Source organism: Rhinolophus sinicus, chromosome 16 (assembly GCF_057876585.1).
Source record: "Rhinolophus sinicus isolate RSI-liver-muscle chromosome 16, RSI-T2T, whole genome shotgun sequence".
In the NCBI taxonomy this organism is placed as follows: domain Eukaryota; kingdom Metazoa; phylum Chordata; class Mammalia; order Chiroptera; family Rhinolophidae; genus Rhinolophus; species Rhinolophus sinicus.
The window spans coordinates 42,332,840-42,360,833 of NC_142516.1; the positions used below are offsets into that span (position 1 = coordinate 42,332,840).

Genomic DNA, 27,994 nt, shown 5'->3' on the forward strand with positions numbered 1-27,994 from the left:
TTTCAGAGCAAAAATTAATATAAGACCTGGTCTTTTGGGGAAACACGGTGTATCTTGTGAACCCTACTTCTATTGGAAATGTTTACAGTTTCAAGGGTAAGCAGGCTCACAAATTTGCCTTGCCGTAGAGATGAAAGTTTCCATCAAGTTTAAGTTCTCAAAGACACACCCTAGAGAGAGGCCACTTGGGTAGGTGGCTGCATCCCTCCTCAAAAAAAAATTAAAAATAAAAAAACAAAAAATTGCATAATTATCATCTTCCACTAGTTAACTGAGGTTGCAGCGTTACATACAAGGGCATGTTCCCCTGGAGCATATATATATATATATATATATATATATATATATATATATACACATATATATATATGTATACAAATATATATATATATGTATGTATACAAATATATATATATATATGTATGTATACAAATATATATACATATATATATATATATTTTTCCTCAACTTAAGTCGTGCTCTTTGGTTTTTCATGGAGCTTACATTCCGATATAACTTCAGACCAAGCTTAAGTGGAGGGTCACTTCCGGCACGTAGTCAGAAAAAGCCTTTGTGAAGAGTTGATCTCTGAGCTGGAATTTTGGAATCTCAACAATGTTTACATTAAGAGCGGAATGAGTAGCGAATGACAAGCAACCTAGAGGTTGCCAAGGAGGTATAGAACGTCTCTCTTTGGCGTCAGGATCGTAATGAAAAGGAGGAAAGAGAAAGAAATACTCAGTTCTTTCACAGCCCCCTGGCTGAAAAACGGGTTCCCGCCCAGTCCCAAACGCTTGGGGCGGGAAAAAGCTGGAAGTGGCTAACGGGCTGGGGGCGGGGCCACACCGGGGGCGGGGCTACGGAAGCCGAATGAGTGGCAGGCCGGCCGGCAGAGAAATCCTGCGCAGGCCTGTGACGCTCCTGGGGCTGCGGGTCGTTCGACGCTAGCCTGGCCCCGCTGCGATCCTCGCCCACACCCACATTTATTTCCGCTGCCCCTCCGGAGACTGAGACGCAGCCCCTGAGTCGCGGGAGAGCTTCTGTTGGGTCAGCAGCGCAAGGGGCTTGCCGCGGCCCGTCACCGGCGCTTCCTGGCCTGCTGTGCGTACGCCCGGCGGGCCGAGCTTCCGCCCCTGCCTCCCGGCTGGTCCGGGGGTCCGGGCACCGCCTGGACGGCGGCTCCGCCGGACCTGCAGACCGGGCCGCAGCCCGCGCCCGAAGCGGACGGCGTCATGAGGCACCTGCCTTACTTCTGTCGCGGTGAAGTGGTGCGGGGCTTTGGCCGCGGCTCTAAGCAGCTAGGCATCCCCACCGGTGAGCGCCGGAGGCGTGGATCCCGGGCACCCGGCTCACGTGGGAGGGGGACGTCAGCTGTGGCGGTAGGGTCGTGGGGTTGCGAACAGACTTCCTTCCCGCTGTGTTGAAGCGGAGAACCTTTGGTCGGGCTCAGGGATCAGGTCCTCGCCCGTGGCTTTGAGCTCCCCGGGGACCTGGCTTGAGGAGGGGTAAGGGTAGGAAGCTGGAACTGGTTTCCGTGTCCCCTTTCCTGCCTCCCTTTCCAGCTTTGGCAGAGCTGCCAAGTATGGCACTAGTCTTGCCCGTGAGAAAACGTATTGTGAGCCAGATTGGCTACATTCTCAAGCCGACTGTAGGGTTTTCTTTTCTTTAAATCTGTTATCAGAGTGTATTAAAGGGATCACGCAGGCAGTTGAATGAGAACCATCTTTTTTGGCCTATCTTAGGTTAGTTTCAGTAGTCCGGGCCTGACGGTATGTTTAATTTAAACTTAAAAATACGTATCAGAGCCGCCCCTGGACCTACTAAAGCAACCTTGGAGCCTCCGCGTGTGTATTTCGAAAATGAAAATCTTTGCAAGAGATTCCGAACCTCCTTAAGAAAGGTCAGGTCTAAAAAATCCGCTGGCTGTTCATGTACTTGTTTTCTTCTACCTCTAGAGTGTTTTTTTTTTTTTTTTTTTTTTTTTTTTTTCTGGAGAGTTTTATACACTTATATCATCTGATACGTTGTTCCTAGTCTGTCCGCGTGAATAGAAGGAAGAAATTTGACCCAGAATACAGAATGATGGGATTGATAGCATTAGCAAAGCCCTAGGAATTTTGTGACCCCATTTTTTTAGACTAGCCTTGCATGCGATTTTTATAAATAATAACCATACTCTTAACACTCAGAATGTTTACTTCTGTTTTTAGCTAACTTTCCTGAACAAGTAGTAGATAATCTTCCAGCTGATATATCCACTGGCATTTATTATGGTTGGGCCAGTGTTGGAAGTGGAGATGTCCATAAGATGGTGGTGAGCATAGGATGGAACCCATACTACAAGAATACAAAGAAGTCCATGGTAAGAATTATGTTTTGCTCTGTAGCTGAAAATCGGATGATGATTTAGAGTAATATGCAATATTAGATGTACATGCGAGGTCTGACAAAATTAAGTGCGCGAGCTTGCCACTGTGCGCTTACATTAGCAGCACTGTAAAAATAGCTCGATAAGGTTTCATAACCTTCGTATATCAGGGTCTTACAGCTGTGTTCATGTTGACACGTGGCAGTGTCTTGCTGAGTGGCGTTCATTATTGTTATTGTGTGTTTATGTGTGCCATCCCGAGAATGTCTGAGCTTGAATTAGAGCAACGAACAAACATTAAATTTCCTGTTAAACTTGGCAAGAGTGAAAGTGAAATCAGGAACATGTTAGTCCAACTTTATGGGGATAATGCCATGAAGAAAACGTCAGTGTACAAATGGATTAAACATTTTTCTGAGGGGAGAGAACTGATGAAGAGAGGTCAGGGTGGCCAGTAACAAGCAGAACTGATGGAAACATTGCAAAAATTCATCGAATTGTGCATCAAAACCGTCCGCTGACTGTGAGAAGCATAGCAGACCAAGTAAACATCAATAGAGAAACAGGAAAATCTTAACCAAAAATCATGGCATGAGAAAGTTGTGTGCAAAAATGATGCTGAAGGAGCTCACCAATGAAAAAAAGCAAAGGGAGTTTTTAGCCAATAAGCAAATAACTGTATTGGAACACCCTTCCTACTCACCTGAACTGGCCCCCATGATTTCTTTTTTTACCGGAAGATAAAGGAAACATTGAAAGGAAGACATTTTGATAACATTCAGGACATCAAGGGCAATACGACGACAACTCTGTTGGCCATTCCAGAAAAAGAGTTCCAAAATTGCTTTGAAGGGTGAACTAGGCACTGGTGTTGATGCATAACTTCCCAAGGGGAGTGCTTCGAAGGTGATCATAGTGATAATTCAGCAATGACATATGTAGCACTTGTTCTAGGATGAGTTCGTGAACTTAATTGTCAGACCTTGTACAGTGGTGTGTATTACATTAGTGGTAATCACAGCATAGTCCAAATATTACAATTTCTGGCAGCATACTTGAAAGATTAGAAAGTGAAGTATTTAGTTATTATTTGAATGAAATAACCTTTTTCATCCTTTAACTTTCAGTCTATTTGTGTCTTTGGCTCTAAAGTGAATCTCTTGTGTATAGTTGGATCCCTTCTTTTTAACCATTCTGCTAATCTCTGCCTTTTGGTTGGAGATTGAATCCAATGACATTTAAACTAAGTACTGATAAGGAGGGACTTACGTTATTACTATTTGTTTTCTGTATATGCTTTACAGCTTTTTTGTCCATCATTCCCTTCTTTACTGTGTTTAGTGTTTAGTTAATATTTTTGGTAGTATTCCCTTCTGATTTTAATTCCCTTTTGATGCCCTTTGTGTATTTTCTATAGATATTTTTTTTGTGGCTACCATGGAGTTTGCGTTTAATATTCTAAAGTTGTAAAAATCTAATTTAAATTTACACCAACTTTAATAATAGTATACACAAACTCATAAATCATATTTTTATATTTTGTGTGCCCAATAACATAGATTAATAATTTTTATGCATTTTTAAAAATCATGTAGAAAATGAAAAGTGAAGTTACAAACCAACTTTACAATAATACTAATTTTTATAACAGCCCATGTATTTACCTTTACTGGAGATAAAAGTGAAGTTTTTAAGAGCGAGTTTCATAACATTGAGCTTGCTCCAGTTAATGTAGTTCATTCACCCTTTAATTAGTTGGTTGCCCTATTAAGATGGAACTGCTTACTACATGGGTGGTGCTTTCTGATTGGATTGCAGGGTACTTTTTTTCTCTTAAACCACTTTGAGAGTGTATAGTCTGCTCTTCATAGGACCCACACAACTGAAGTGCTTAAACGTTTGGTTAGCTCAAGTGTGTGGAAAAAACACTTTCAGTTCATGTAAATTTCATCCTCTTTGAAGAGTTTATAGAAGTGTGTCACATTTGGAAAACCAAAGGGCCAAGTGCTGGCACAAGCAATAGAAATGGCCCAGAACTACATAATGAGGAAAAGAATTGAAAGAACAAAATACTTGTTTTCAAGTAGGAAGAGAGAGGAAATGTAGGGAAGGCCATCCCATGACTAATTTTTCCTTATTAGCTACTCAGATAACAGAACTATTATTATAGAGCCAGTGAAGGAATGCCTTGGAAGTCCTTCCATACTTAGGAGAAACTCAGTTTTTCATTGGTAGGAGGTTTATGAGTTTTTCTTTTTTTCTTTTACAATAACAGACATATATGATGTGCCTGTTCCAGTCCTTTGCCCTTTTTAGAAAATGGGATTATCTTACTGACTTAAAGAAGTTCTTAGTATGTTCTAGATCCAGTTCCTGGAACTATGTCTTGCAAATATCTTTGCACACTGTGTTGCTTCTATGTTTCCTTTTAAAAGCTTGTCTTGCTTTTTTCATCAAATTGATTGAGTACAGTGTGAGGGATGGGTGAAAATTAATTGTTGACCCACCCATCTCTTGAAAATACTGTCTTTCCTGACCCCCTGCAGTGTCACCTTAGCATCAAATCAAGTGACTTTATATGTGTGAGTCCAAATACACTCATACTTTGACTTGGTCTATTTCCTAGTTTATCCTTGGGCCATTACCGTGTTGTGTCAATTTCCATAGTTTTTTAATAGGTCTCTATCTGATTGTATAAGTCCTCCAGGTTTGTTTTCAAGATTTCTTAGATAATTAAGGCCTTTTGCATTTCCATATAAATTTTAGAATCATTTATCAGTTTCTATCATTTAAAAAAGACTTGCTAAGATTTTATTGGGATAGCATTGAGTCTGTAGATCAATTTAGGGAAAGTAGATATCTACTATTTCTCTCAATGTTTTGTAATAATGTCAAGGTCTTACATATCTTAGTTTCGTTTTTATTCAAAATTTTACTGAAAAGAAAGAATGTAAGTCAGATTTATTGGTTCATAGTATTAGGTTGGTGCAAAAGTAATTGCAGTTTAAAAGGTTAAAAATAATCGCAAAAACTGCAATTACTTTTGCACCAACCTAATACAAAGCAATGGGGCACTGTATGTTTTCTCACTCTAACCTGTCAATTACAGAGGAGAAAACTGTGCCCCAGAGAGGTTAAGGTATGCCTTTAGCCAAGTATGGAACCTCGCATATTGGATTCTTAACTCAGTGCTCTTACTACACTACTGCCCTGCTTCTTAAACACTTTGAATTTAATGTAGTATAATATATAATTTCAGCTCTTCTGTGAACTAAAGCTCTAATAAGAGCTTTATTATAAAGAAGAGTCCTGTTTCTAATGTCCATATTTCCTTCTTTTAAATTGTTTAAATTAGAGTCCTTTTTTTAATGGGCTTCATAAAATCCCTAAATCCCTTAAGTTGATGCAAAGTTTTACTTGGGAACACTTGGAGAGAACCTATTTTAATGACCTCAAAGGATCATAACCCCCACCCCCAACAAACCAAAAAGGTTATGAAAGATTAGGTTCTTTTATTTAACAGAGAGAAGAAAGCTCTCCTTAATATAAAAGTCTCATGTGATGTTTCCTTTTTTTTTAATAAGACATTATTAAGTAAGTTACTCTTACCTTTTGGTTTTATTACTGAATGATCTAGCAGTAATCTTAGCTGATTTGTAGTAGATGCTTCAGATTTAATGATCACTTCACAGATTAGATTTTTTTAAATCGCACACTTCGAAATATACCTCTAGTCTCAAGTTACATGTTTCTAAATTGTTTCAACTTCTCAGTTTCCAGTGCCACCATTCTAGTCCAGCCTCAACTGTTGTGTATTTGCTTGCTCTCTACATAATTTTTTCCTGCTTTTTGAATTCAGATTGGTTCGTTATAGGAGCCTACTGAAATTCAGATTTTAGAGTATCTTGTACCTCCGGCACCACTTTGCTTCCGCATGTGTTGTACCTATTTGTTACCTCATTCCTAGTCAGGAATGGGCTCTTTTTGCCCCACGGCAGTCTTCAGCTCTTCCTTACCCTGAAAGGTTTCTATAACTGGCATGTGTCACAGACACATGGATCCTGATTAACTTTAGAACTAGTTCTGTTACTAGCATCTCCTAATACTGCCCTCCTTCCCTTTTTGGTGTCTTTGCTCAGTTTCTTCATCTTGATAAGACTCTTATTCACTTTGGTGCATGTTAGTTTTTTCTATACACAGCAAATCATACCAGATTTGTGGTATAACTTCTACCTCAGTAAGAATGTTTACATGTAAGGTCAGGGGCAGGAACACGAGCAGTGGAAGAATTCAGGAAAAACTGAACTTACATTTTAACCTGTCTTTCGAAATATAATGAGGGTTGGTTATTTCCTTTAAATTACCCACCATAAATGTGAAGATAGATTTCAAATTTCAGGCGCTCTATAAATCTGTTTTGATCTTGACTGCAGGAAACTCATATCATGCATACCTTCAAAGAGGACTTCTATGGGGAAACCCTCAATGTGGCCATCGTTGGCTACCTCAGACCAGAAAAAAACTTTGATTCTTTAGGTAAGTTCTTATTTAGATCTTAAGTATTACTGCAGCTACTTCTATTGCTTCTACTAGTAATAACCATGGCAGGACAGGCAATATTTGAACATTTAATATGTGCCAGGCCCTGTTTTAAGTGCCTTACATAATATAACTCATTTCATCCCCACAACAACCAGATGAGGAGTTATTTTGCCCATTTGCAATCAGGAAATTTGCACAGGTAGGTTAAATAATTTGCCTGAGGTCACACAGTAAGTCCTAGAAAATTCAAACCGAGCAGGCTGGTTGCCTCTCCCACATTATACAGTTAATAAAATCTTTATTTCCTTTTCATATTTTAAGGAACAAGTAAGAATTAATAAGCTGTGATGAATAATGGATGCTTTGCAATACTTGATTATAAGAAATAATAATCAACATTTGAAACAAATGGTAATCAAGTATCTTAGTGTAGTGTCATTTTAATTCTGTTGTAGCGATTCTTTTACAAGTAAATACTGAGGAGAATTGATAGTGAATGTTTGTTTCTTCCATTTGGTATTTGCAGTGTATCTTTTTGCTAATTACTTTCGCTAAGAAATTGCAATAAGATTAGGGACATCTTTTGTGTACCAATGACTTTTTACTTAAACCTGGAAGGAGGGATAGAACAAACATTTATTGGGCATGTACCCAGTGCCAGAGAAACTGCCAGCCTGTGAGGAGAGATTTTAGGAGAGGCTGAACAAAGGAGTAGTGAAAAGTGTGGCAGCAGTTTTTCCTCATGTTTCCCTATTATGTTCTCTCTGCAGAGTCACTTATTTCAGCAATTCAAGGTGATATTGAAGAAGCTAAGAAACGACTAGATTTACCAGAACATTTGAAACTCAAAGAAGACAATTTCTTCCAGATTTCTAAGGGTAATATAATGAATGGCCACTGATGAAAAATCACCTTATTTATTCATTCACTGTTTTCTAGTATTTTACTGCTCATAACTATGTAATCTCATCTTGATTATATTTTAAAAATCAAACATTTTCCTACAGCTGTGAATTAGTTTAAACAGTACAATGTAAATGTAGTTACCTTATTATACTTGAACTGTTCAATTAAACCCATCATGCTACAGTACTAAAAAGATTCATTTTAAAAATCAAGATTCTTTTTATGTAAGATGTTGATTAAAATTTACTGCTATAAAGGTCTTAAGTGTCTTGTAATGGAAATGAAATGCATATAGCTATGGGTAAAGAGGCAAGTCACTAGTTTGAGATGAAAACAGTTCTCATAGTAAAGTACTAGTGTGTATGTACTTGTACAGCATGTGCTGCTAAACACAGAAGGCTTATAAAAGTAAATGTGTTAAATAGAGGTTTGATAGTTCCTGTAAACCTAAGGGGGGGAAATTCATACTTTGTATTTTTGATATTTTGTGCATTAATATATTACAAACATGAAGACTTGTGAAATTTTCATTAGTCATTTCCTTTATGAGATCAAATCATTGCATTATGTTCATTTTTGTTATAGCTGCCTTAGATCTAATTGGTCTGGACTCTCGCTGCCTATCTTTTTTTTGGCCTGTCTTTTAAAACATTAAAATGAGTGTTTTTCGGATATCTAGGTCTCAGTTTTGTTTTGTATAACTCTTCTCTCTTTTTAAGAGTAGATATTCAGCATTTTTATTGACTTTGGTTCTTTTTTCTTTAAACAATTGTCAGTGTCGGGTTTTCCATTTAGACTGTCCTACAACTTAACGAAGGATTGCACCTGTCTCAATCATTCCATATTCCATCCCTTCACTATATGAGCAGTGACTAAGTACATATCTGTTTTGCATTTTAGAAAAACCTGAAATCTTCATCTTTAGGTTTCCTCGAAGTTTAAATGAACACGTAGTAGTTCATTTATATGTATCAGTTTCTTAAAGAACACAGACTGCTTACTTTCCCCAGTAGGGAAACTATTTAAGAGCAAATTAAACTACAAAATAGAAAGTTATTTATGTTTAATGTAATTATGTGTTCCTGGGCAAACAGACTGTTGTGGTTGTGTATGCACAATGTAATTTAATGATAAGAGTGCTTGTAGCTTCCTGACAACAAAAAAGGGATATTTGGCCACTTGAGGTTTTTGTTTATATAGGCAGAAAGTTGAAATCTTTGGATACTTAGATAATTAAGATTACAGATTGTTTGGACCCTTGAAACAGTACATTGCATTGTTCACTTTGGCACCAGATTTGGTGGGGGGAGGATGGAGACAAATGAGAAGGAGGAGCATGGATAAATTCTGTTGGATTGTGTTTTACTTTTTGGTGTATGAATTTATGACAAACTATGTAGTATATGTCTTTCATTTCTTCTCTATAAACATGCTTAGGAAATGTAATTTAATGTTAGGGATCCTACACTTGAAAGAAGCCTCAGTGGCTTTATTAAGCAAAGGTAAAAACAAACATTGAAAATAAAAACATATCTGTGTTTGAATAGATTGCTGCTAAGTATGTCCTCAGTGAGTGTGAAAGTTCTTTGATACCTTATATTTTATTATGTAGCAATCACTTTTGAACATTGTATGTTGTGCAAGTTAGAAGTTAGTTAATAGTGTCTTAATGTTATTTTTAAGTTTTAGTTTTATTGATGTATTGTAAGAAATTGCAGTAGTATCATTTTTGATTGGAATGATTTCAGGCTTTGAAATAAATCTTGACTGAGTAATGTCATACGTTTTACAGTGTGACCTTTCTAAGTAGCATGACGTGATGAAATCTCTTACCATCCCATTCCACCCCACCTGGAATGTGACTCATCCCTGTGTGCAGTGTATCCACACTACTCACTCCCCGCCGTTAGTCACTCAGTAGCTGGCTGGATTATCAGATCAGTTCTCAGAGAGACCACATTCACATAACTTATAGTATATGGTTAGAATTGTTCTATTTTATTATTAGTTATTGTTAATCTCTTTCTTTTCCTGGTTTATAAATTATACACTGTGATTGTATGTATAGGGAAAAACATAGCATATATAGGGTTTAGTGCTATCCACTTTTTCAGGTATCCACAGGGGGTCTTGGAACATATTCAGTGCAGGTAAGGGTGGACTATTCTACTGTACAGTATTTAATTAGATTGAAAGGAGCTTAACAGAAGGGAGGTGGATGTATGTGAGTGGCATTTGTGAATATATGAATTCACGTACTAACCCCACAATGTTCTCTTGGTAGCCTCCCAGAAACTACAATGTCTTGTGTTTTTACAATGGCCTTAACTTTTACCTAGAGTGTAAGTTTCTAGAGGCCTTGGATTATTTTCATTCTTTTAGCACCTATGTATAGAAAGTGCACTGTATATAGTTGTACATTTATTAGAAATAATAAATACTGGGCCCTTAAAACAGCAGCCATCCCCAGAATTAGAGATAGCTTCACTGGGAACCTAGCTTGTGGGACAAATAATTTTTTAAGCTTCCCTGGCTCTACCTTTTTTGGTTCTGTTTTATTTTCCAAGTCAAAATCTAGGCTCTGGGTGAAACCTCTAGGGCTGAATTTTGTTATTTTTTAAGGCCTAGTTAAAGTCTCGTTTAATTATCTCATTTTTCTTACAGAAAATTTGTGACTTCTAAAATTTTTTATTTCTAATCTTTCATGAATTAATACTTTAAAAAAAATAAAAGTTACAAGAAAAATAGTCATATTTGGATGTCTTGGCAATGTCAAAATGCTCTAAAACATTTACGAACACTCCCAGTTTTCAGTAATAGATAATTCATAGGCCAGTAGCAGTCAGCAGACCACACTGGGTGGCCCTGTAAGCTTTCCTGTTTTGCTATAGCAGGATTGGCAAACCTTTTGTAAAGGGGCAGAAGGTAAATTCTTTAGGTTTTGCTGTAGTGAACAAGCAACCACAGACAATACATAAATAAATGGTCCTGGCTATGTTTCAAAATTTTGTTGATGTGGCAGGAAGGATTTGGCTCACAGGCCCATAGTTGGCTTATTCCGGAGTGAGAGGGATAGTTTTTCGATCTTTATTAGGGCATGGTAAGATAGTACCCTCTTTCCTAATTACTATGCAAGTTTTAGGTAATTCATGTGAACATTTTATTTTGATGTATAGGTGTGAAAATTAGGGGAGGTTAGGTATGGATTTAAAGTGGTATTTGGCATTTTAAAATCTGGAGTATCCAGGTGAATTTAAAATGTTTACTGTTTTAGTTGGAGGTGTAGATGATCACAAGATGCCAACATTGGAGGGGAACTGAATGTGCCCCCCCAAATCCATATATTGAAGTCCTAACACCCAATGTGTTAGGCGGGGCCTTTGGGAGGTAATTAGGCCATGAGGGTGGAGCCTTCATCGGTGGGATCAGTGCCCTTATAAAAGGATTCCAGAGAGCTCTTCTCTTTTCACATGTGAGGACACAGTGAGAAGTCAGAAGTCTGAAAGGAAGCAGTTTGCCACCCTAAAATATGCCTTTGGGGATATTATAAGCTAGTTATGTTTAAGAAAAGAAAGAGGAAAAACCTTTGACTTTCCCCCTAACTGCCTAAAATAATTGATACCTCATCCAGAAAGGGAGAGATCATCAGATAATTACAGTTTAATATGACTTAGGTGTGGTAGGGAGGAATCTAGCAAGGCCCATTTGATCCTAATTCTCCCTGTGTCCCATTGTTTCAAGATTTCAGGATGGCCCAACGAATGTTTGTTCACTAAACATTAACTCATGAGTCTCCTTGTAAATTGTCTTACTTCCCTTTGAAGTCCTTGACCCCTACTTCCCCTTCCTTAGTCCAGAATGACATATATACCTCATTTTGCTTTACTACCTTTGGAATTTTCGTGCTTATGTGAATTCCTCCTGCAAACATATTAACACTTGATTTTCTCCTGTTAATCTGCCTTATATGTCATTTTAATTATTAGTCCAACCAGAAGAACTTTATAATGGTAGGAGGAAAAATTACTTCTCTGCCACATCTGTAACCCAGAAGAGGGCTTTCACCAGCACTTGACCTTGCTTTTGGACTTCTAGCCTCCAGAACTGTGAGAAATAAAGTTGTTGTCTGTGTCACCCTGTCTATACTATTTTGTTATAGTCGCCTGAACAGACTAAGACATGAACCCTGACGTGAAACTTGATGACCTCTTCCCTCCCCTCCTCTCCATTTCCTTCTCCTTTGTTCTCTCTTCCCCTCCCCCTCTGCCTGCCCCCCTCTCCTGTTTTCTCTCTCTGAAGGAAACAGGCCTGAGCAGTGAATTAGGAGTGAAGAAAACATGAACCAAGGCATCATCTATAAAGTATTTGTAATTCTCTTTGTAACGAGATTTGAGATGTCAAATTGCCTGCGTCCGGGATACTGGTCTTCATAGAATTTTTAAAAATACCAATGCTCTAAACCGGTACTATTTCCCTGGGGTAGCCAGGACAATGAGGAGAGCAGAGCTGCTCAGGGGTGTGTGGGAAAGGGGTGGGTGCCGGTCCCTGTACAGTGAAGAGCCTTGAGCAGTCACTATAGTTGTCTTACAGTGGAGCCTCATCTTGGGAAGGAGTTAGGTTGTAAAGGCAGCAAGCATGGCCAAAAGGCAGGTAAGTCACAACTCTCCGTGAAAACTTAATTTACTTTTAGTTGCTAAAACCTGGGCCTTTTGAAACCCAAACCTAAGATTTTATTCTTTTGTGTCTCTGTATTTTGGCTAAGGCCTCATGATTCTGGGATATTAGAGGCCTGGTTGAGTTTGAACAGGTAAAGATAACTGAACAAATAAAAGGTTATTTATCTCTCCCATACTCTGTCAAACGAACCCATATACCATATTTCCCTGAAAAGAAGACCTAGCTGGACCATCAGCTCTAATGAGCCTTTTGGAGCAAAAATTAATGTAAGACCTGGTCTTATTTTAATATAATATGTTAAATATTTAATATATATTAAAATAAGGCCAGGTAATATAATAACATATAACGTAACATAACACCAGGTCTTATATAATATATAATATAATATACCAGGTCTTATATATTTCAGGGAAACACAGTAGTTGAATTCTCTTAAGTTAAATACAAGTGTTATGCATGCACTATACGCTATTTTGTCTATTCCATAGCAGACCTAAGCCACGTATGTTACTGTTTTGGTTAGGCATGTAACTGGTTGTAAGTAACAGAAATGGATTCTGGCTGATTTGAGCAGGAAAGGAATTTATTGGGAGAATAGCAGCTCAGAAAATAGATGGAAAACTGGAAACTGGGTGAGAAAAGGGGTCCCAAAGGGTCAGAACCAGAGCCAGTCACACCACAGAGCCAGTTCATTGAGGACAGTGCCCTTGGTGCTGAGTAAGGATGCCACATCTTCCCAGCAAATGCCAACAGAACCACATCCTACACACTTCTGGCTGTCCCTGTTGCTCAGGAAAGTAATGTTTCTATGGTTAGCATCTGATTGGCCAAGCTTCGGTCACCTGCCCCTGTGTTAGCTGCAAGGTGGGGCTGGAAAACTGAGTACTTGGCTATTTCAGTTTTTATACATAGATATATTTTTCCACCAAGACTCATAGAGGGAGAAATGAATCCCTAAACATGAGGGTGTCAGATGCTTGGCAGTAAAAAAAAACAACAATATCCACTACTATTATCTAACACTGAAGGCAATGATGGTCTTCTGAGTGAGTATGTGCTAGCCGGCCAGTCCTTCAGCCGTTCCAGTAAGCATTTCTTATACTAAGTCACAATGTTCCAGAGACTGATAAAACCTCTTGTATCATCTGAAGAAGAAATACATAATCCATAATGTTTCCCTTTTCATCTTGATTTACAGGAAGCTCAGGGCTAATGTTTAATCACAGTAGCTCTAATAAGCCCCTAGAACTGGGATTTTCAGAATGTTCCCCAAAGAGCCCTCGGGCCTCATGGAAGTGCGTTGGGTGATGGGCATGCAAGGGGGTCTCGGCCCCTTCCCACCTGCTTGCTTTAAGGCAGCTCTCCTTACTGTTTTATATCTATAGGTTCTACCAAAGACTACATTTGATGAAAGGCCTCCATTGCTAAGTATACTTTTGCTTGGACTGATTAGCCCCCTTGCCTCCTCCTCTCGGGGTTCCCATTCTCTATTTCCATGTCAACAATTTCATTTTGTACACATAGTAGATCATAGCAGACAGCTCCACAAGCTTTTCTGGAAGCAAATGGATATAAATCCTAAAAGAGTCACTCTGTCTGGGATATTGAGAAGATTTCCTGGTGTGGGTTCTGCTCGGATCCATGTAAACAAACAACTACTGCTAATTATGAGTCACTCATGGGAATTCCAGGTGAACCTCAGGGTCCTTTCAGGCCTCTCTGAGCCTTCAAAATATTTTCTATAGCTGCCCAGGGAGTTGGTTTTTGTTGACAGATTTGCTGGTGTTTCAAACTTATTAAAGGCTCCCCATTCCAGGACAGTATTTCTGTCAAATGAAATTTTTTGTTTTGTTTTTGAACCTATCTCCTGACCCCAACAAAACCTAACACCAATATTCTGAGGTTTCCATCATATTTCTGAACCAGGATTTCCCCCTGGCCCTTAATAGCCTAACCACCTAGACCTGTTCTCTACTGTTCCTATAGATTTAATTTGAATACTTTTTTTTGAAGTTTTAGAAGATGGAAGGAAGTGTTATATTGGATTCTCTGTCCTTTTTGAAAGTTGATCTTCCTTTTCAGACAGTCTGGCAAAGGGATAGGTAATAGGAAATATCTCTTACTGCAGCAGTTTAACCACATTGAGGATATCATGTTCTTTGTAAGAACACAGTTTTAAAAGTCAAACACAGATAATCAGGTGCACACTGAACATTCAAAAGAGCAGTAAGTCCCCCAAGTTTCACGGTAGAGATTCACAATGTGAGTGATTACATTCTCTCTATTGCATCTCCTGAACAAGTGGTACATTTTAGAATTTTTAGCAACAGGAGCCTCAATGTGCTTTTATTTATAGCACTTCATGGTTCCCTGCCATAAGCCGGAGACATCTAGCTACCTGTCATCGGTACCACACTTCAGATGAAGAAACTGGAAGTCCGAGATAAACTCAGCAACTCAAACTGCATAGGTAGAAAATTTCAGAGCCAAATATGGAATGCAGGTCTTCCACCTCTTTCAAGAGGGAAGCAATGTCAGTAGACTCAGGCTTAGCTGCCTGACCATGTTGAAGTTGTGTACACGGGACCCTGGGAGTTACAGATGGTGGAGTGTTGGGCGGTGACGATTCCCAGGCCCACCAGCTAGCGGCTTTTGCAGGACATGGCAGCTCATCTTCTGCTTGGCTCTTGCCTCCACTGGCTGGAGTGTTTCAGGCACAAGGATCGCGTTAACAAAGCTGAAGATCAAACTTTTAGCAGAGGCATCAAAACGCGGAAGGTTCACACATAAACTTGAATCAACTTGACACACTGGACAGAAACAAGGTCTCTGAGTCTGGAGGAATCGGTATATGACAAGAATCCAGTAGACAGATTGGACAAGGATAGTCAATTATATGTCCAGGAAGAGCGCCCAGGCTGAAGCCCTAAGCCCCTGGCAAGCTCCTGGGTTACCTGTTTTTATTTCATTGACATCCTCTTTTGTTCCCTGTAGAGTTCCATTATACACGGACTCTCCACAGGAAGTGCATGTTCCCTACCGTGTTTCCCCAAAAATAAGACCTAACCGGAAAATAAGCCCTAGCATGATTTTTCAGGATGACATCCCCTGAACGTAAGCCCTAATGCATCTTTTGGAGCAAAAAGTAATATAATATCTGGGCTTATTTTGGGGGAAACATGGTAGTAATCCACAAACTGATTTCTTATTCTAGACTCTAAGCCTTTGAGCATTTTCTCCCTATTCCCTCCACTTATCCATAGCCCACCCACCTGTAAAATCATGGAACTCTTCTTTATATTCTTGGAAGAGACTGCCAAGAGTGAAATCTTTGTAATTGGTGATGCTAAATCCCCCATGTTAAAAACTAGGTCCTAGAAAATCCAGGTCATGCTAAGAGAATACGAAAGCTGTTCTGTCCTTCACCCTCCTCCAACCTATAGAGATTTGGAGTTGAAAAGGGGAGGGAGGGAGAATTCTTTTGGAGATAGATAATGTGCTCTGTCTGTATCTTCTTCAAGGGTACCCCTTGGAGCTTGTGTCCCCCAGGTTTGGAGGAGGGACATAAGAATTGTATGAGAAGCTGTAGCAAGATTGGCCTTGGACAACAGACCAGAGAGAGGGAGAGAGAGTGGCACTTCCACTCACAATAGAGGGGAGAGGAGAGGTGGCAAAGGTGTGTGCTTTCCATGGACCAGATATGCAGATGTGGCTGGAACCATACCTGAAAGAGACTCCACCCGAGGTGGCAACCTGGAATGGTAAAGTGACCCAGAAGAGAGTCAGAGGAAGGATTTCCAGAAGCCCAGGGTCTGAAGAGCCTAAAGGAGGCTATGGGTGCACCACATTGCAATTGAATTGCCTAGAAGGAAAGTTCAGAGTATCTACTTTAAGCTCAGCAAGTTCAGGGTCAGCCAGGTAGGGCTGGGATCTTTTCCTCTAACTCAGCATTTTCTAAGCTATACCCTATGAAGTCAAACTAGTAGATTGTGATCAGTTTAAAAAATAGTAAATTAAAATATGGCAAAAGATATCATGTAATTTGGAACTTTTGCTTCAGGTTTATCAAGAGGTGTTGGTGTAAATTTTATTTTCTTTTATCGTGGATCACAGTTTAAAAAAAGTTTGAAATTTATTTTTTTACCCTCCTTGTGTTTGGTTCTAGAGGGATTAGGCAGCTGCAATCTGGGAGATTAGAAACAAGACCTGTGGAGCCAGCTTCTATGCAAGTTGTTTTTCCTCTCTGTGGCTTAGTGTTTTATCTATGAAACACTGGATAACAATAGTGCTTACCTCATAGGGTGTTACGATGATTAAAAGGATTAAACAAATTGATTCATGCAAAGTGCTTTTAATAGTACCTGAAAAACTGTATGTACTGGATAAATGCTAATTATTGTTGTAATGGTGGGTATTTTTTTCCCCTAGCCAAAGATAACATTGTAACTTGCCACCATCTTAAAAGGACACAGCAAATTCTTCCCTAGCTCCTGTGCAGAGTCCAGTTTTATTCATCTGTAGACAATGATTTCTGTGAGCAAATGGCACTCCACAAATATTTATGGAGCAACTATTGTGTGTTAGCACTCTGCGATGTGCTATGGGTACAAAGTAGCATAAGATAATGTCCTTGGCTCCCAAAGAGATTCCAATTTATTTGACTTTATCTCCATCACTGCCATGTGTTGCCTGGTATATTTCAGGTCTCCAGGAATTATGTGTTGAATGCATTTCTAAGGAAGAAATCATGAACTCTCTACCTCACCCAGATGCAATAAATAAGTGAGCATTGTGCCCCTTTTTTCTGGTACTTTTAATATGTGGAGGAAAGAGCAGCAGCACAGGAGACTTTTATGCAAATACCAAAGGTCTTCCAAAGTCTGCATGTAAGAAAAGATGAATTTGCTCTTGTAGACATCCTCTGGTGTCCATTTTGTAGTGTTTATTGAGAAAAATTTTCAGGAAAGAAATGAAAAAGGAAACAGATGGTGCCAAATGACAGAGGAAAACCTTACAGATTTCTTCTGTCTTTGCTGCTCAGAGCAGCTGGCCAGCCGACGGGGTGTGTGTGGGGGGTGGGGAGCAGGGGATGTGGTGTAGACTTCTGAATCATTCATGTGGTCTGCTCCCTCCAGTCCCACCTTCCTGTCCTTCAGCTATGTAAACAGAACTCTGATGTCACAACCCAAGGGAAGTCAGGCTGGGTATGTATGGCCAGACTTTCCTCCTGCCCTGCAAAGCATGGCAAAGACTTCCAAGCAGGCTACACATGAAATTTTGGGACAATGTAAAGCCCTCCCCACCTATTGCCTTGGAAGGAGTGTAGAGATGCACATAGGTTGGACCCAATGTCATAAGGTGTCTTTTCTAAAAGGGCCAGGAACTACCTTTTACAATGACTAACAGCAAAAGTTTACACTTCAATTGTTCTGCAGTTTCCAAGTTTATAATACATCGCCATATATATTATCTCAAGTGACTTGGCCAGTGTCATGCAGAGCAAAGATGGAAGGGAAGATATCCTGGATTTGAAGGTCATCTCTCTTTCAAAGAAATTCTTCCTCTTCCACATCGAGACATCTTCCTCAGTGTTTTCCTTATATCTACGTTTTATTGATCTTAAAAAGCTCTTCATCCCTTTTCTCCAAAGCTACCTCCCACTTTTGGTATCTAAATTCTTTAGCCCCCTCAGTGGGGGAGGTACATGCAGTAGCTGATGTAAGCCTCATAATTTCTGAACGTACTGAAGTCACATCAGCTTCATGGATGTGCCACCTGGGCGGTCACATGGGACCTGGTGCATTAGTTCAATGCTCTGTTGTTACCATCTTCAAATTCTTAATATTTTTTACACTGGACCCCACGAATTATGTAGCCAGCACTGGTAGATCCAGTTAGTTTCTGAGAAACCATATCCAGATGGTTGGCCTGCAAATATTGTTTGGTTTCTCCCAGTTCCCACAGTGTAAGTAGTATGCCTGCCTAGGATGGACTACAGGTAACCAGGGAAATAATAATATTGACGTAGCACCTTCCGGCTTACAACCGACTCTCTCTCTCTCGCATGAATTATCTCCTTTAATCCTCATAAGCAAATGGCAGGAGGCAAGCCTATTTGAAGCTATCAGAAATCCATCTACAGGGGGCGAAACTGATTTGACAGGCAAACAGCTCTTTAAAACTGAAAATCAACTTTCAAAAAACAGGACAGAGACATTATCCAGATGTTATACAGCTGTGCTGCGAAGCAAGTTACAAAGGCAATAAAGGACTCAGCATGGAGTTTGGCCAAAGGGCTCACAGGGAATAAAAATTCCAACCCCAGGCAGAGAGAGAGAGAGAGAAAGAGAGAGAAGAAATGAGACAGCCACTGTTCTTGGAGCAACCTGGAGCTTTAGTCACAAAGATTCTTCATGATCCCTCACAGACCAGGGATAAGTTTCACAAAGTCTGGCTGAAAAGTCCTTTGTCAAGAATTCTGTCTGCCTAGTCACTTCTTGATTAACAATTTGATTTGCTTGTCATGTCCCTTTGTACCAGGAACAGATCAATATTGAAAACACTGCTCAAGCCACCTTTATAAGCTTGCCACCCAGAAACCTAGAATCTGGAACCCAGACCAAATACCACCTTTGGAGAATGCTGCAGCACTCAGACTGGGTATTTACGTGCTTCCACCTAGTTGTCTGACTCTGAAGATCTGCCCCTGCCTGCCCCGTGTGCTCTGGTTTCAGTGGTTCCAATCTGACGTGTGACGTCCAGGGCCCTGCTGCTGCTGCTGCTGCTGCTGCGTGCTGAGGGCGGCTGGGTTGGAGGGGAGAAGCCCCACAAGCTGCAATCTTGTCCTCAGCTCACAACCATTTGGGGGCAGAGGGAGGCAATGGAGGACGACTTCATGAATTTTCATTTCCACAGTTTTACTTCCACACTCTGTTCTCAGCCACTTTCAAATCTTGTAAGAAATTTTCTTTTAAAAGTGACCTAGGTAAGTACTGGATTGCTGTCCTCCTTCCTATTCTAATGGGCTCCGTACACTCCTAAGATTACCTGTGGCTTGGTAGCTAAACCCTAACATTTGAGTTTTTCAAGACTTGGGGAGAAAAGAGGAGTTTCTTGTAGAAGCCTGGATTCTCTTGGACAGTTAAGCTCTAAGTAGGATTTTTATTAAGAAACTATTATGTTGGGGTGGAACTATGGCTGTTTTTTAGAGAATGAAAAACTGTGCGGAGAGAAACATTTCATTAGAGGTCAAGAATGTGGCCAGTGTGTTTATTGAATGTATGGCCCTTTAACCAAACCCTTTATGATTTCAGGGAAGAATGAATTAATTTCATTTTGACCTGGTTTTGGAGTAAATCACTGTTCAGGTTTCTGAAAGAACAATTTCAGGTTTCTCTACTTACTGAGAAATCAAGTAAGAAAATACGGTTAATGATCTGGTTACTTGAAACCAGTGCATTTGCTTTGCTGAGGCCTTGTTAACAAGCTCTGAGTGGTGTGTCTTTGGTTCCAGATTAAGTATATAGAACAAGTTGTCTACTTCTCTCTTTCTCTCATGTGTAATCTTCCTTCACTAATCCTTTCAAAATAGTAGGTTTGTGAGAGGAAGACTATTAAGGAGCTTTCATCACTACTAAAATATTATGCGAGGAATATGGGGAAGTTAGCACTTACAGAACCCTTTCCCTACACCAGGCTCATTGCATATGTGATCTCATTTATTCCTCACGATAATTCTGAAAGGGCTGGAATTCAAGTTTCCCATACACAGCAGAGAATCAGAGAAGTACAGTACTTTGCCCAAGATTCCACACAAGAAAGGGTCAGACCTGGAATTCTATCACAGGAATCTGTAACCCTCAGACTCATGATATTTCTGTTAGGCCAAACCATCTTTATGAAAATGAATACAGGAATGGTGAATCTAATCAGGGCATCTGCCACCAAGATTTAAAAATGAAAAAAGAGCTTTATACTTAGGAATAGTTTACGAATGGACAGAATGAGATGTAATTATTGAAACTGAAGTGAGGGCATAGTTTGTCAAGCTGGCACTGAGCCAACGTCTTTTGACATTTGTGGAACTTCCCCACTTCTTAGGGTCATTAATGCCTTGAGAAACAAGAGCACAAGAAAGAAAGAATGATGTAGGAAAAGAAGGTAGGGTCCACCGAAGATACTATCTGCTTGCTCCACTTGCCTGGCCTCTTACTATCTACAAGGGCTCCAGGTTAGCCCGAGGAGATGTCTTTCACCACATGTAGTTGAAATTGACCTGTGATTTCAAGTTCATGTGAAAAGTGCTTGCCATTTTACAGACCATAGGAAAGTCAAGATAGAGACTTGCTGCCCATTCTTAGCGAGCTCTGCAGATTCTTTTATTCTCCTAAACACTTCCTTTAACTGTTCTCCCCAAAAGCGTAGATGCATCAGTTTGCTTTTTCTAACAGTCTCTGTGTTATCATGATTTTAATTGCTTTTTTCCCCCACCAGAATTATGGCACTGTTTGCAGTCTCATTTTGTGGTTATTTGTACATGTATCTGGTATTCTGCCTCAATATTGAGCTCTTTGGAGGCAGGTAATGTTTATCTTTGCTTTCTACAGTTTAGCTTGCATAATTCACATAGGTTTTTAGTTTCAGGAGTACACTTGCAATGGTAGTGTACATAAACTTTTATATCTTGCTTATTGTTATATGTAACTATCACAGCATATTTTGTATAGTCTTTATGAACTTACTTGTAAAGTGTTGTAGTTTTAAATTACAAATGAACTTTTCTGTGAACACTTTGGTTCTGCTTATAATATTACCCAGCAAGGAATTGGTGCATTCAAATAGAACAAACATCGAAGACTCAACACATGTTGCTGCATTGATTTCCAAAAGAGTTTTATTGGATCTGGTAGGCAGAATCCCATAATACCCCCTCAAGATTTCCCATTCTAATCCCCAGGACTGTGAATATGATGAGATATCATGCCTATGATTATGTTACATTAGAGCCAAAGGGAGATTCTCCACCTGGGCCTAATCACATCACAGGAGCCTTTTAAAAGCAGAGTTTTCTGCAGCTGGTAGCAAGAGGGAAAGTCAGGAAGAGTCAGGGCATGAGAAGGATTTAGTGTGTGAATGTCGGCTTTAAAGGGGAGAAGGAGGCACATTCACAGGATCAGAGTGTAACTTCTAGAAGCTGAGAGTGACTCCAGGCCCACAGCCAGAAAACAAAACAGGGACCTCAATCTTAGAGCCACAAGAAACTGAATTCTGCTAGCAACCCAGATACTTGGAAAGCAGTTATTCTTCAGAGTCTCCAGGTAAGAGCCAGCCTGGCTGACACCTTGATTTTGACCTTATGAGACCCTAAGCAGAGAACCCAGTCAAGCCCATCTGGACTTCTGACCTATAAAACTGTGAGATAATAAATGGATGTTATTTTAAGCTTCTAAATTTGTGGTAGTTTGTTATGCAGTCATAGAAAATTAATACATTGACGTACTCTATACCAAGTAATATATGAAATTGTCCATGTCACTACAGGTAGCAGTGGACAGAACTCCAGAATTGTGTGCTATAATTAAAACAGTGTGCTAAGACATTATTGATTAAATTTGTTTTTCTTTGCTGGTAAAAATGAGCAAAAAAAAAAAAAAAAAATGTGTTGGCCTCTGATAGCACTGGAGTGGGAGAACTAATGAAAAAAAAGAAGGAAATTCTGGATGAGAGATTTTATATTGAGAGAAAGAAAATATCACAGAAAAAAAGATTCTATGTATAAAGAGTTGTGTGTTGAAGCTGGCTTGTCACAGCTTGTGAAAGCCAATGTTAATTTTTCAGGAATCTTGTGAGTCAGTTGTTAGTCATAGCTATTATTAAAAATTAAGGTATAACACTTTAATTAAATAAGCTATATTAAAAACACAGCTGGGCTGGCCCCGTGGCTCAGATGGTTGGAGTGCTCCTAATGCTGAGGTCGCCAGTTCGATTCCCACATGGGCCAGTGAGCTGCGCCCTCTACAGCTAAGATTGTGAACAACAGTTCTCCCTGGAGCTGGGTCTGCCCTGAGCAGCTGGAGTTTGGCTATGGTTTTTGGTGGGTTTTTTTTAGCATTTCTTCCCAGCTCCACATTAAGTGACATCACATTTGAAGCTTGAAATTAGCCATGATGGGGGCATTTACACCATGGAAACTGGCAAATGCATTTTTTCAGCTAATGAGATACCATGAAAGTTTTTTCTGAGACTTGGATCAGAGGAAGGGTCTTTTTCCTATTAGACACAGGCCCAAGGGAAGGTGAAGTCTGGCACACTGGCAGACATCCTGCCAAAGTGAGGAGTGGCCTCCGGTGAGAATGGAGGCAACATAGCAAAAGACAGAGAGGAGAGAGCGAGAGATACACCAATGCATGATGTCACAGTGTGAGCCCTATTTCCACCAATACCTGATCCTAGACTTTTTGATTAAGTGAGCCAATAAATTTCTTTTGTATATAAGCCAGTTTGGGTTAAATTTTCTATCGTTTATAGCTGAAAACAGCCTAAAGGATACAACAGAATTTGCTTCAGGTCTAGAATCATTCTTAGCCACCAAAAAGCCTTGACTGATAATAATTCACAGGGATAGTAAAACTCCTGACCTCAGTCTTGTTCTGTTCTTGTTAGTTATAATCTGTGTTTGACAAACACGTGTTTGCTTCACCTAAGGGTTTAATACGCCTCATATCATTTCCCTTTCAGGCTGGGATCAGTTCTTATCAATGAACACTTTGTTAGTGAGAGGCATTCTCCTCAGGCTAACAGCTACCCTGCCCTACCTTTCTCTCCCTTGATAATGGAAATCTTTCATTCTGGGTGGGAAAGCCCCAGAAGATGAGTTATGATTTTTTTCTAACCCCTTCACAGTCATCTCATTACCCTTTATCAGATACAGTTGACCGTTGAATAATTCAGGGGGCAAGGGTGCCAACCTCCTCAAAATTGAAAATCTGCACATACCTTTTGATTCTACAGTCGGCCCTGCACATCTGGGATTGGCTGAATCCATGGATACGAAACCAGCAGATACAATGAGCCAACTGTACATACTGAAAAAAATCTGCGTATAAGTGGACCCATGAAGTTTAAATCTGTGTTGTTCAAGGGTCAACTGTAGTTGCTTTCAAACATAGGCCTAGGCTAACATACGTGTCTGTGTTTTAATTTTTAACAAAAAAGTTCAAAAAGTAAATAAAAAGAAAACAAAAAAACTAAAACTAGGAAAAAGCTTATAGATTAAGGATATAAAGAAAATATTTTTGTACAGCTATACAATGTATGTTTTAAGCTAAATGTTGAAAATAGTTGAAAAGTTAAAAAGAAGTTCATAAAGTAAAAGAGTTATAGTAGACTAAGGTTACTTTATTATTGAAGAAAGAAAAATACTTTTTTACAAATTAGTGTAGCCTAAGTGTACAGTGTGTATAAAGTCTGCAGCAGTGTACAGTGGTGTCCTAGCCTTCACGTTCTCTCACCGCTCGCTCACTGACTCACTCAGAGCAACTTCCAGTCCTGCAAGCTCCATTCATGGTAAGTGCCCTATACGGGAATATACCATTTTTTATCTTTTATGCTATATTTTTACTATACCTTTCCTATGTTTAGATACACAAATACTATTGTGTTAAATTGCCTACAGTATTCAGTACAGTAACGTGTGATACAGGCTTATAGCCTAGGAGCAATAGGCTGTACCACACAGCGTAGGTGTGTGGTAGGCCATCCCACCTAAGTTTGTATAAGTTCACTCTATGATGTTTGCACAATCATGAAATCACTAAACGACGCATTTCTCAGAATGCATCCCCGTTGTAAACTGGTGCTTGGTTGTACTAAGTGTATACAAAGTGCTCAGAAATGGTGTGTTCATAAGCAAGTCCCCGTAGAGTGATCTGGTCTCGATTTAGTTTTATTTCCAATTTTAAAGTTACTTTCTATGAACTGGAACCTTCCAAGTCCCTGCCCAGCCTCTTGGTGTAGTTCCAGTCTACAAGGATATTCTTAATACTTCCAAGTTATTTGCAGACAGGAAACCAAAAAGTGACTTTGTTTCCCAACCACATATTTATCTCTTTAGATCATTGTTGCCATAGAATACAAAAGATGTCTAAGAATAATGTAGTACAGCTAAGAAGGAAGAAGGAAAGATGTCAAACTGAACCAATACACAGCATGAACCTTCTTTTCAGGCTCACAAAGAGTAACAACAATACAATTTTTCTTAGTATGCAAGGTCATCTTGACCTCATTTAATCTTTAACTGTGTATCATAAACACATATTTTTCTTGGAAAACAATTTCCAGGCTACACAAAGAAATGTCAAACTCAGTTTATCAGAGCTTTAGAATTATCAGGGGAAATGAAAAACACAGTATAAACAAAAGTGCTTATTTCTATAGGCTACACTCTGTAATTACACAGCAAGAGAGGAGAAATTCTTCCATTGGTATCATGGCTATCTTACATGTATTTTTATTTATTTCTAAGAATTACAAATGGAACTATTGGGTTCAAAAAGATTTTGAAGAGATGATTGTAAATGATCAAAAAAATTTGGAGGCATATTGTGTGCGTGTATGATGCACATGATCTCTTAAGAATTTCTTTTGTTAAGATGAGGTTGGCAAACTATAATCTGGTGGCCAAATCTGGTCCAGCAGCTGGATTACGCTTGTGAGTGGGAAGTTGGGAGTTTTGTACTGCCTCGAGCTAAGAGTGGTTTTTATATTTTTCGTGATTTAAGAAAAAAAATCAAAAGCAGCATCATACTATTTTATGATATGTGAAAATTATTTTATATCCAAATTTTAGTGTAAATAAAGTTTTATTGGAGAACAACCCACCCATTCATTATGGATTGGCCGCTTTCATGCCACAATGGCAGAGTTGAGTAGTTGTGCAAAGCCTAAAGTATTTACTATCTGGCCCTTTCCAGAGAGAGTTTGCCAACCTTTACTTTAAGAGCTTTCCCCTGTGAAACAATGAGGCCTTCTATAAACTGTAGACTTCTTCACAGAGATTTTTTGTGTTAGTGGTACATCATGGTTTTGTTTTTTTTTTAAAAAGAAAATGCACAAATGTAGTAAAGATAATACAGTTGCCATATCATAAAATAACAGACATGCCTTTATCAGATGTAGGATGCTTCTTTTCTCACTTTATGACAGTGTAGCATAATTATTAAGGACATGCGCTTTAGGATCATTCTATTTCCTTGAGTCTTGACTGGCTTTCTGTCAGCCTTGGGCTAGTTACTTAACCTCTCGTAAGCCTCATGTTTCCTATGAATACAGAGTAATAATGGTACCAACCTCATGAAGTTACGGTGGTATTAGGTGATTTTTCTAAAAGAAATTATTTAGCTTGGTCCCTGGTATGGAGTAGGTGTGCAATAAATTTTTTAAAATTGTCATCATCACCTGAAAATGTCATCAACATCTGAAAATTTCTGGTGGTTTGTTCCTAGTACTACCGATAACTTCAGCTTTGACAAAGAAGTCTGCAAAACCCTGCTTTGGTAATTTCACACAGCAACAGTCCCTCTCTCTGTATTATCTGCAGAAAAACTGCCCTAGATGCATGAATCCAAGCATGTATTTGGCTGGAAAGTGGAAAAAGGGAGGCCTAGGATGTCTAGAAACAAAAATCACAGGGACAAAGAGTGTTGGAAGGCTGGTCAGCAGCTGGATTAAGCTTGTGAGCAGGAAGTTGGGATTTTGCATGTTAGACTCAATTCCAACTTTTTCTATGGAGAATCCACAGTTCTGTGACAGGCTGTTGATGAAAGCTTTCTGCTTTAGTAGCTAAAGTCTTTTATTAGAGTAGATGTAGTTCGGTCATTTCATGTTAGGTTAATACTGCGATTTTGTTTTTACTACTTGATGTCTTAGCTGATGTTTCCAACTAGAAACATTCTTATAAAATCATGAGGGTATAATGCTGCAATTTTTGGAAACTTCGTGATTTCTTTCCTGCTGGGATTGCTGCTGTCTCCTGCCTGAGCTTGTTCTGCTTCTAGAGTCATAATGACCCTGGATTAAGGCAGAGGAACCAGAGCCCACTGAACACATGATTCCTCAGCTATAAGGCTGCTTCCCTTTTTTTTCCCCTCATCTCGAAATAGGTCATGACCATTGTCAGCAGAGGTGGTCTCTTTTGCTCACCAGGAGTAATCTGGAGTCAATTGTTAAATGGCATGAGAACCTTCTTTAGCTGGTTCTTACAAAATGAATCTCTGCCTAAAGAGAGCTAATGGGAGAAAAGTCCTCTAAGACAAACAACTCTTTCATCGCCCCATCCCCAAAAATCGTACAGAAATATCAGAATTCCAGAAGGCAGTGTAGTACATATTTCCACAATACAGCCAAGAAACAGAATTTTTATAAACCCGCTTCCCTTTTTCTTTTCTTTTCTTTTTTCTCAGTTTTTATAAGAGTTAATTTGAGCCAAATTGATGACATATGCTGGGGAGCGAGATTGCAAATGGTCCTCCACTTCCTTAAAAAAAAAAAAATCGCATAAAACATGTTATACAAATCTCACTTGTTTTTACTTCCTGTGTTTCGTGTCTTGACATATTGTTTGGGGGGAAATCCCTCTGGATTTCATCCTTTTCCCTCAGTTATGGTGGAGCAATTATGGTTAATCAAGTTTAGCCACTCAAAGGAAGAAAAATATATTTCAGCATTCTTACATACTCTAGTTGGTGTCATGGTTAAGAAGAAAATACACACAGGCATACATCAGCCTGGTGTGTGAGAATAAAACCCAACATTCTAATGCTCACACTCATGCCTGTGAGTGGAATGGGCTGGTGTGGAGGTGACGTCTGTCACTGGTAGGAGTAGCTCTCATCGTCGTATTCCAGCTCATCTTCATCATCATCATCTAGCAGGCCATACTTAAATTTCCGGTAGACAGTGCCATCTTGGCCCATGTAGACGATGTCATCATCGTCATCGTCATCCTCGTCATAGTCACGGTCCCTGTACTCAAACCCATGATCCTCTTCAAAGTTGGTGTTCTCGTGATGGCTGCTCTTATAGGAGGAGTAAGACTTGCTAGGGTCAGCCAGCTTTTCATAGCCACCCTTGTCTGCTGGTGGGGCTTGGCCCCGCGATTTCCTCCAGATGAATACAGCTGCCCCGAGCAGAAGTACCAGCACAACGCAGGAGGTGATGAACAAGGCTGTCTTGGAATGCCCGGGCGCAGACTCTATCTCACTGGCTCGAAGGATGCACTCATCTGTTGGAAGATGATCCCAAAGGAAGAAGGCGGAGGGGAAGGATGAAAGAGAAGAGACGGAATGGGGGAAAATTAGTTTCTGAGGTTAAGAATTGCATCTTTATCTTTTAAATCTAAAGTGGTAGAATCGCTCTCTCTGATTTTCTTAAAAGGCACGCCACTCTACAAGATTGCCATGGGTACCTCCATGAGAGTCCCAGTCTATGTCTGATGATGCC

The 27,994-nt window shown here is 39.6% G+C and overlaps 2 protein-coding genes across 3 annotated transcripts in view; one reads left to right on the top strand and one right to left on the bottom strand.

The window, feature by feature from the left end:
• The first annotated feature begins 877 nt into the window (after window positions 1-877).
• RFK (riboflavin kinase) lies at window positions 878-9,596 on the top strand. Its single transcript, XM_019736708.3, has 4 exons — window positions 878-1,314; window positions 2,211-2,362; window positions 6,802-6,904; window positions 7,681-9,596. The coding sequence occupies exons 1-4, from the start codon at window positions 1,233-1,235 to the stop codon at window positions 7,809-7,811; spliced, it is 468 nt and encodes a 155-aa protein (XP_019592267.1). The 5' UTR covers window positions 878-1,232; the 3' UTR covers window positions 7,812-9,596.
• A 15,086-nt stretch (window positions 9,597-24,682) lies between these two features.
• The window catches only part of PCSK5 (proprotein convertase subtilisin/kexin type 5), a 405,323-nt gene continuing 402,011 nt past the window's right edge, over window positions 24,683-27,994 (bottom strand). Inside the window, exon 38 of one of the 2 annotated variants that reach the window (XM_074330572.2) lies at window positions 24,683-27,776. In XM_074330572.2, coding sequence (XP_074186673.2) covers window positions 27,364-27,776 — 413 coding nt within the window. In that variant the 3' untranslated portion in view covers window positions 24,683-27,363. The remainder of the gene's footprint in view (window positions 27,777-27,994) is intronic. The other variant, XM_019736691.3, reaches the window with a different exon arrangement.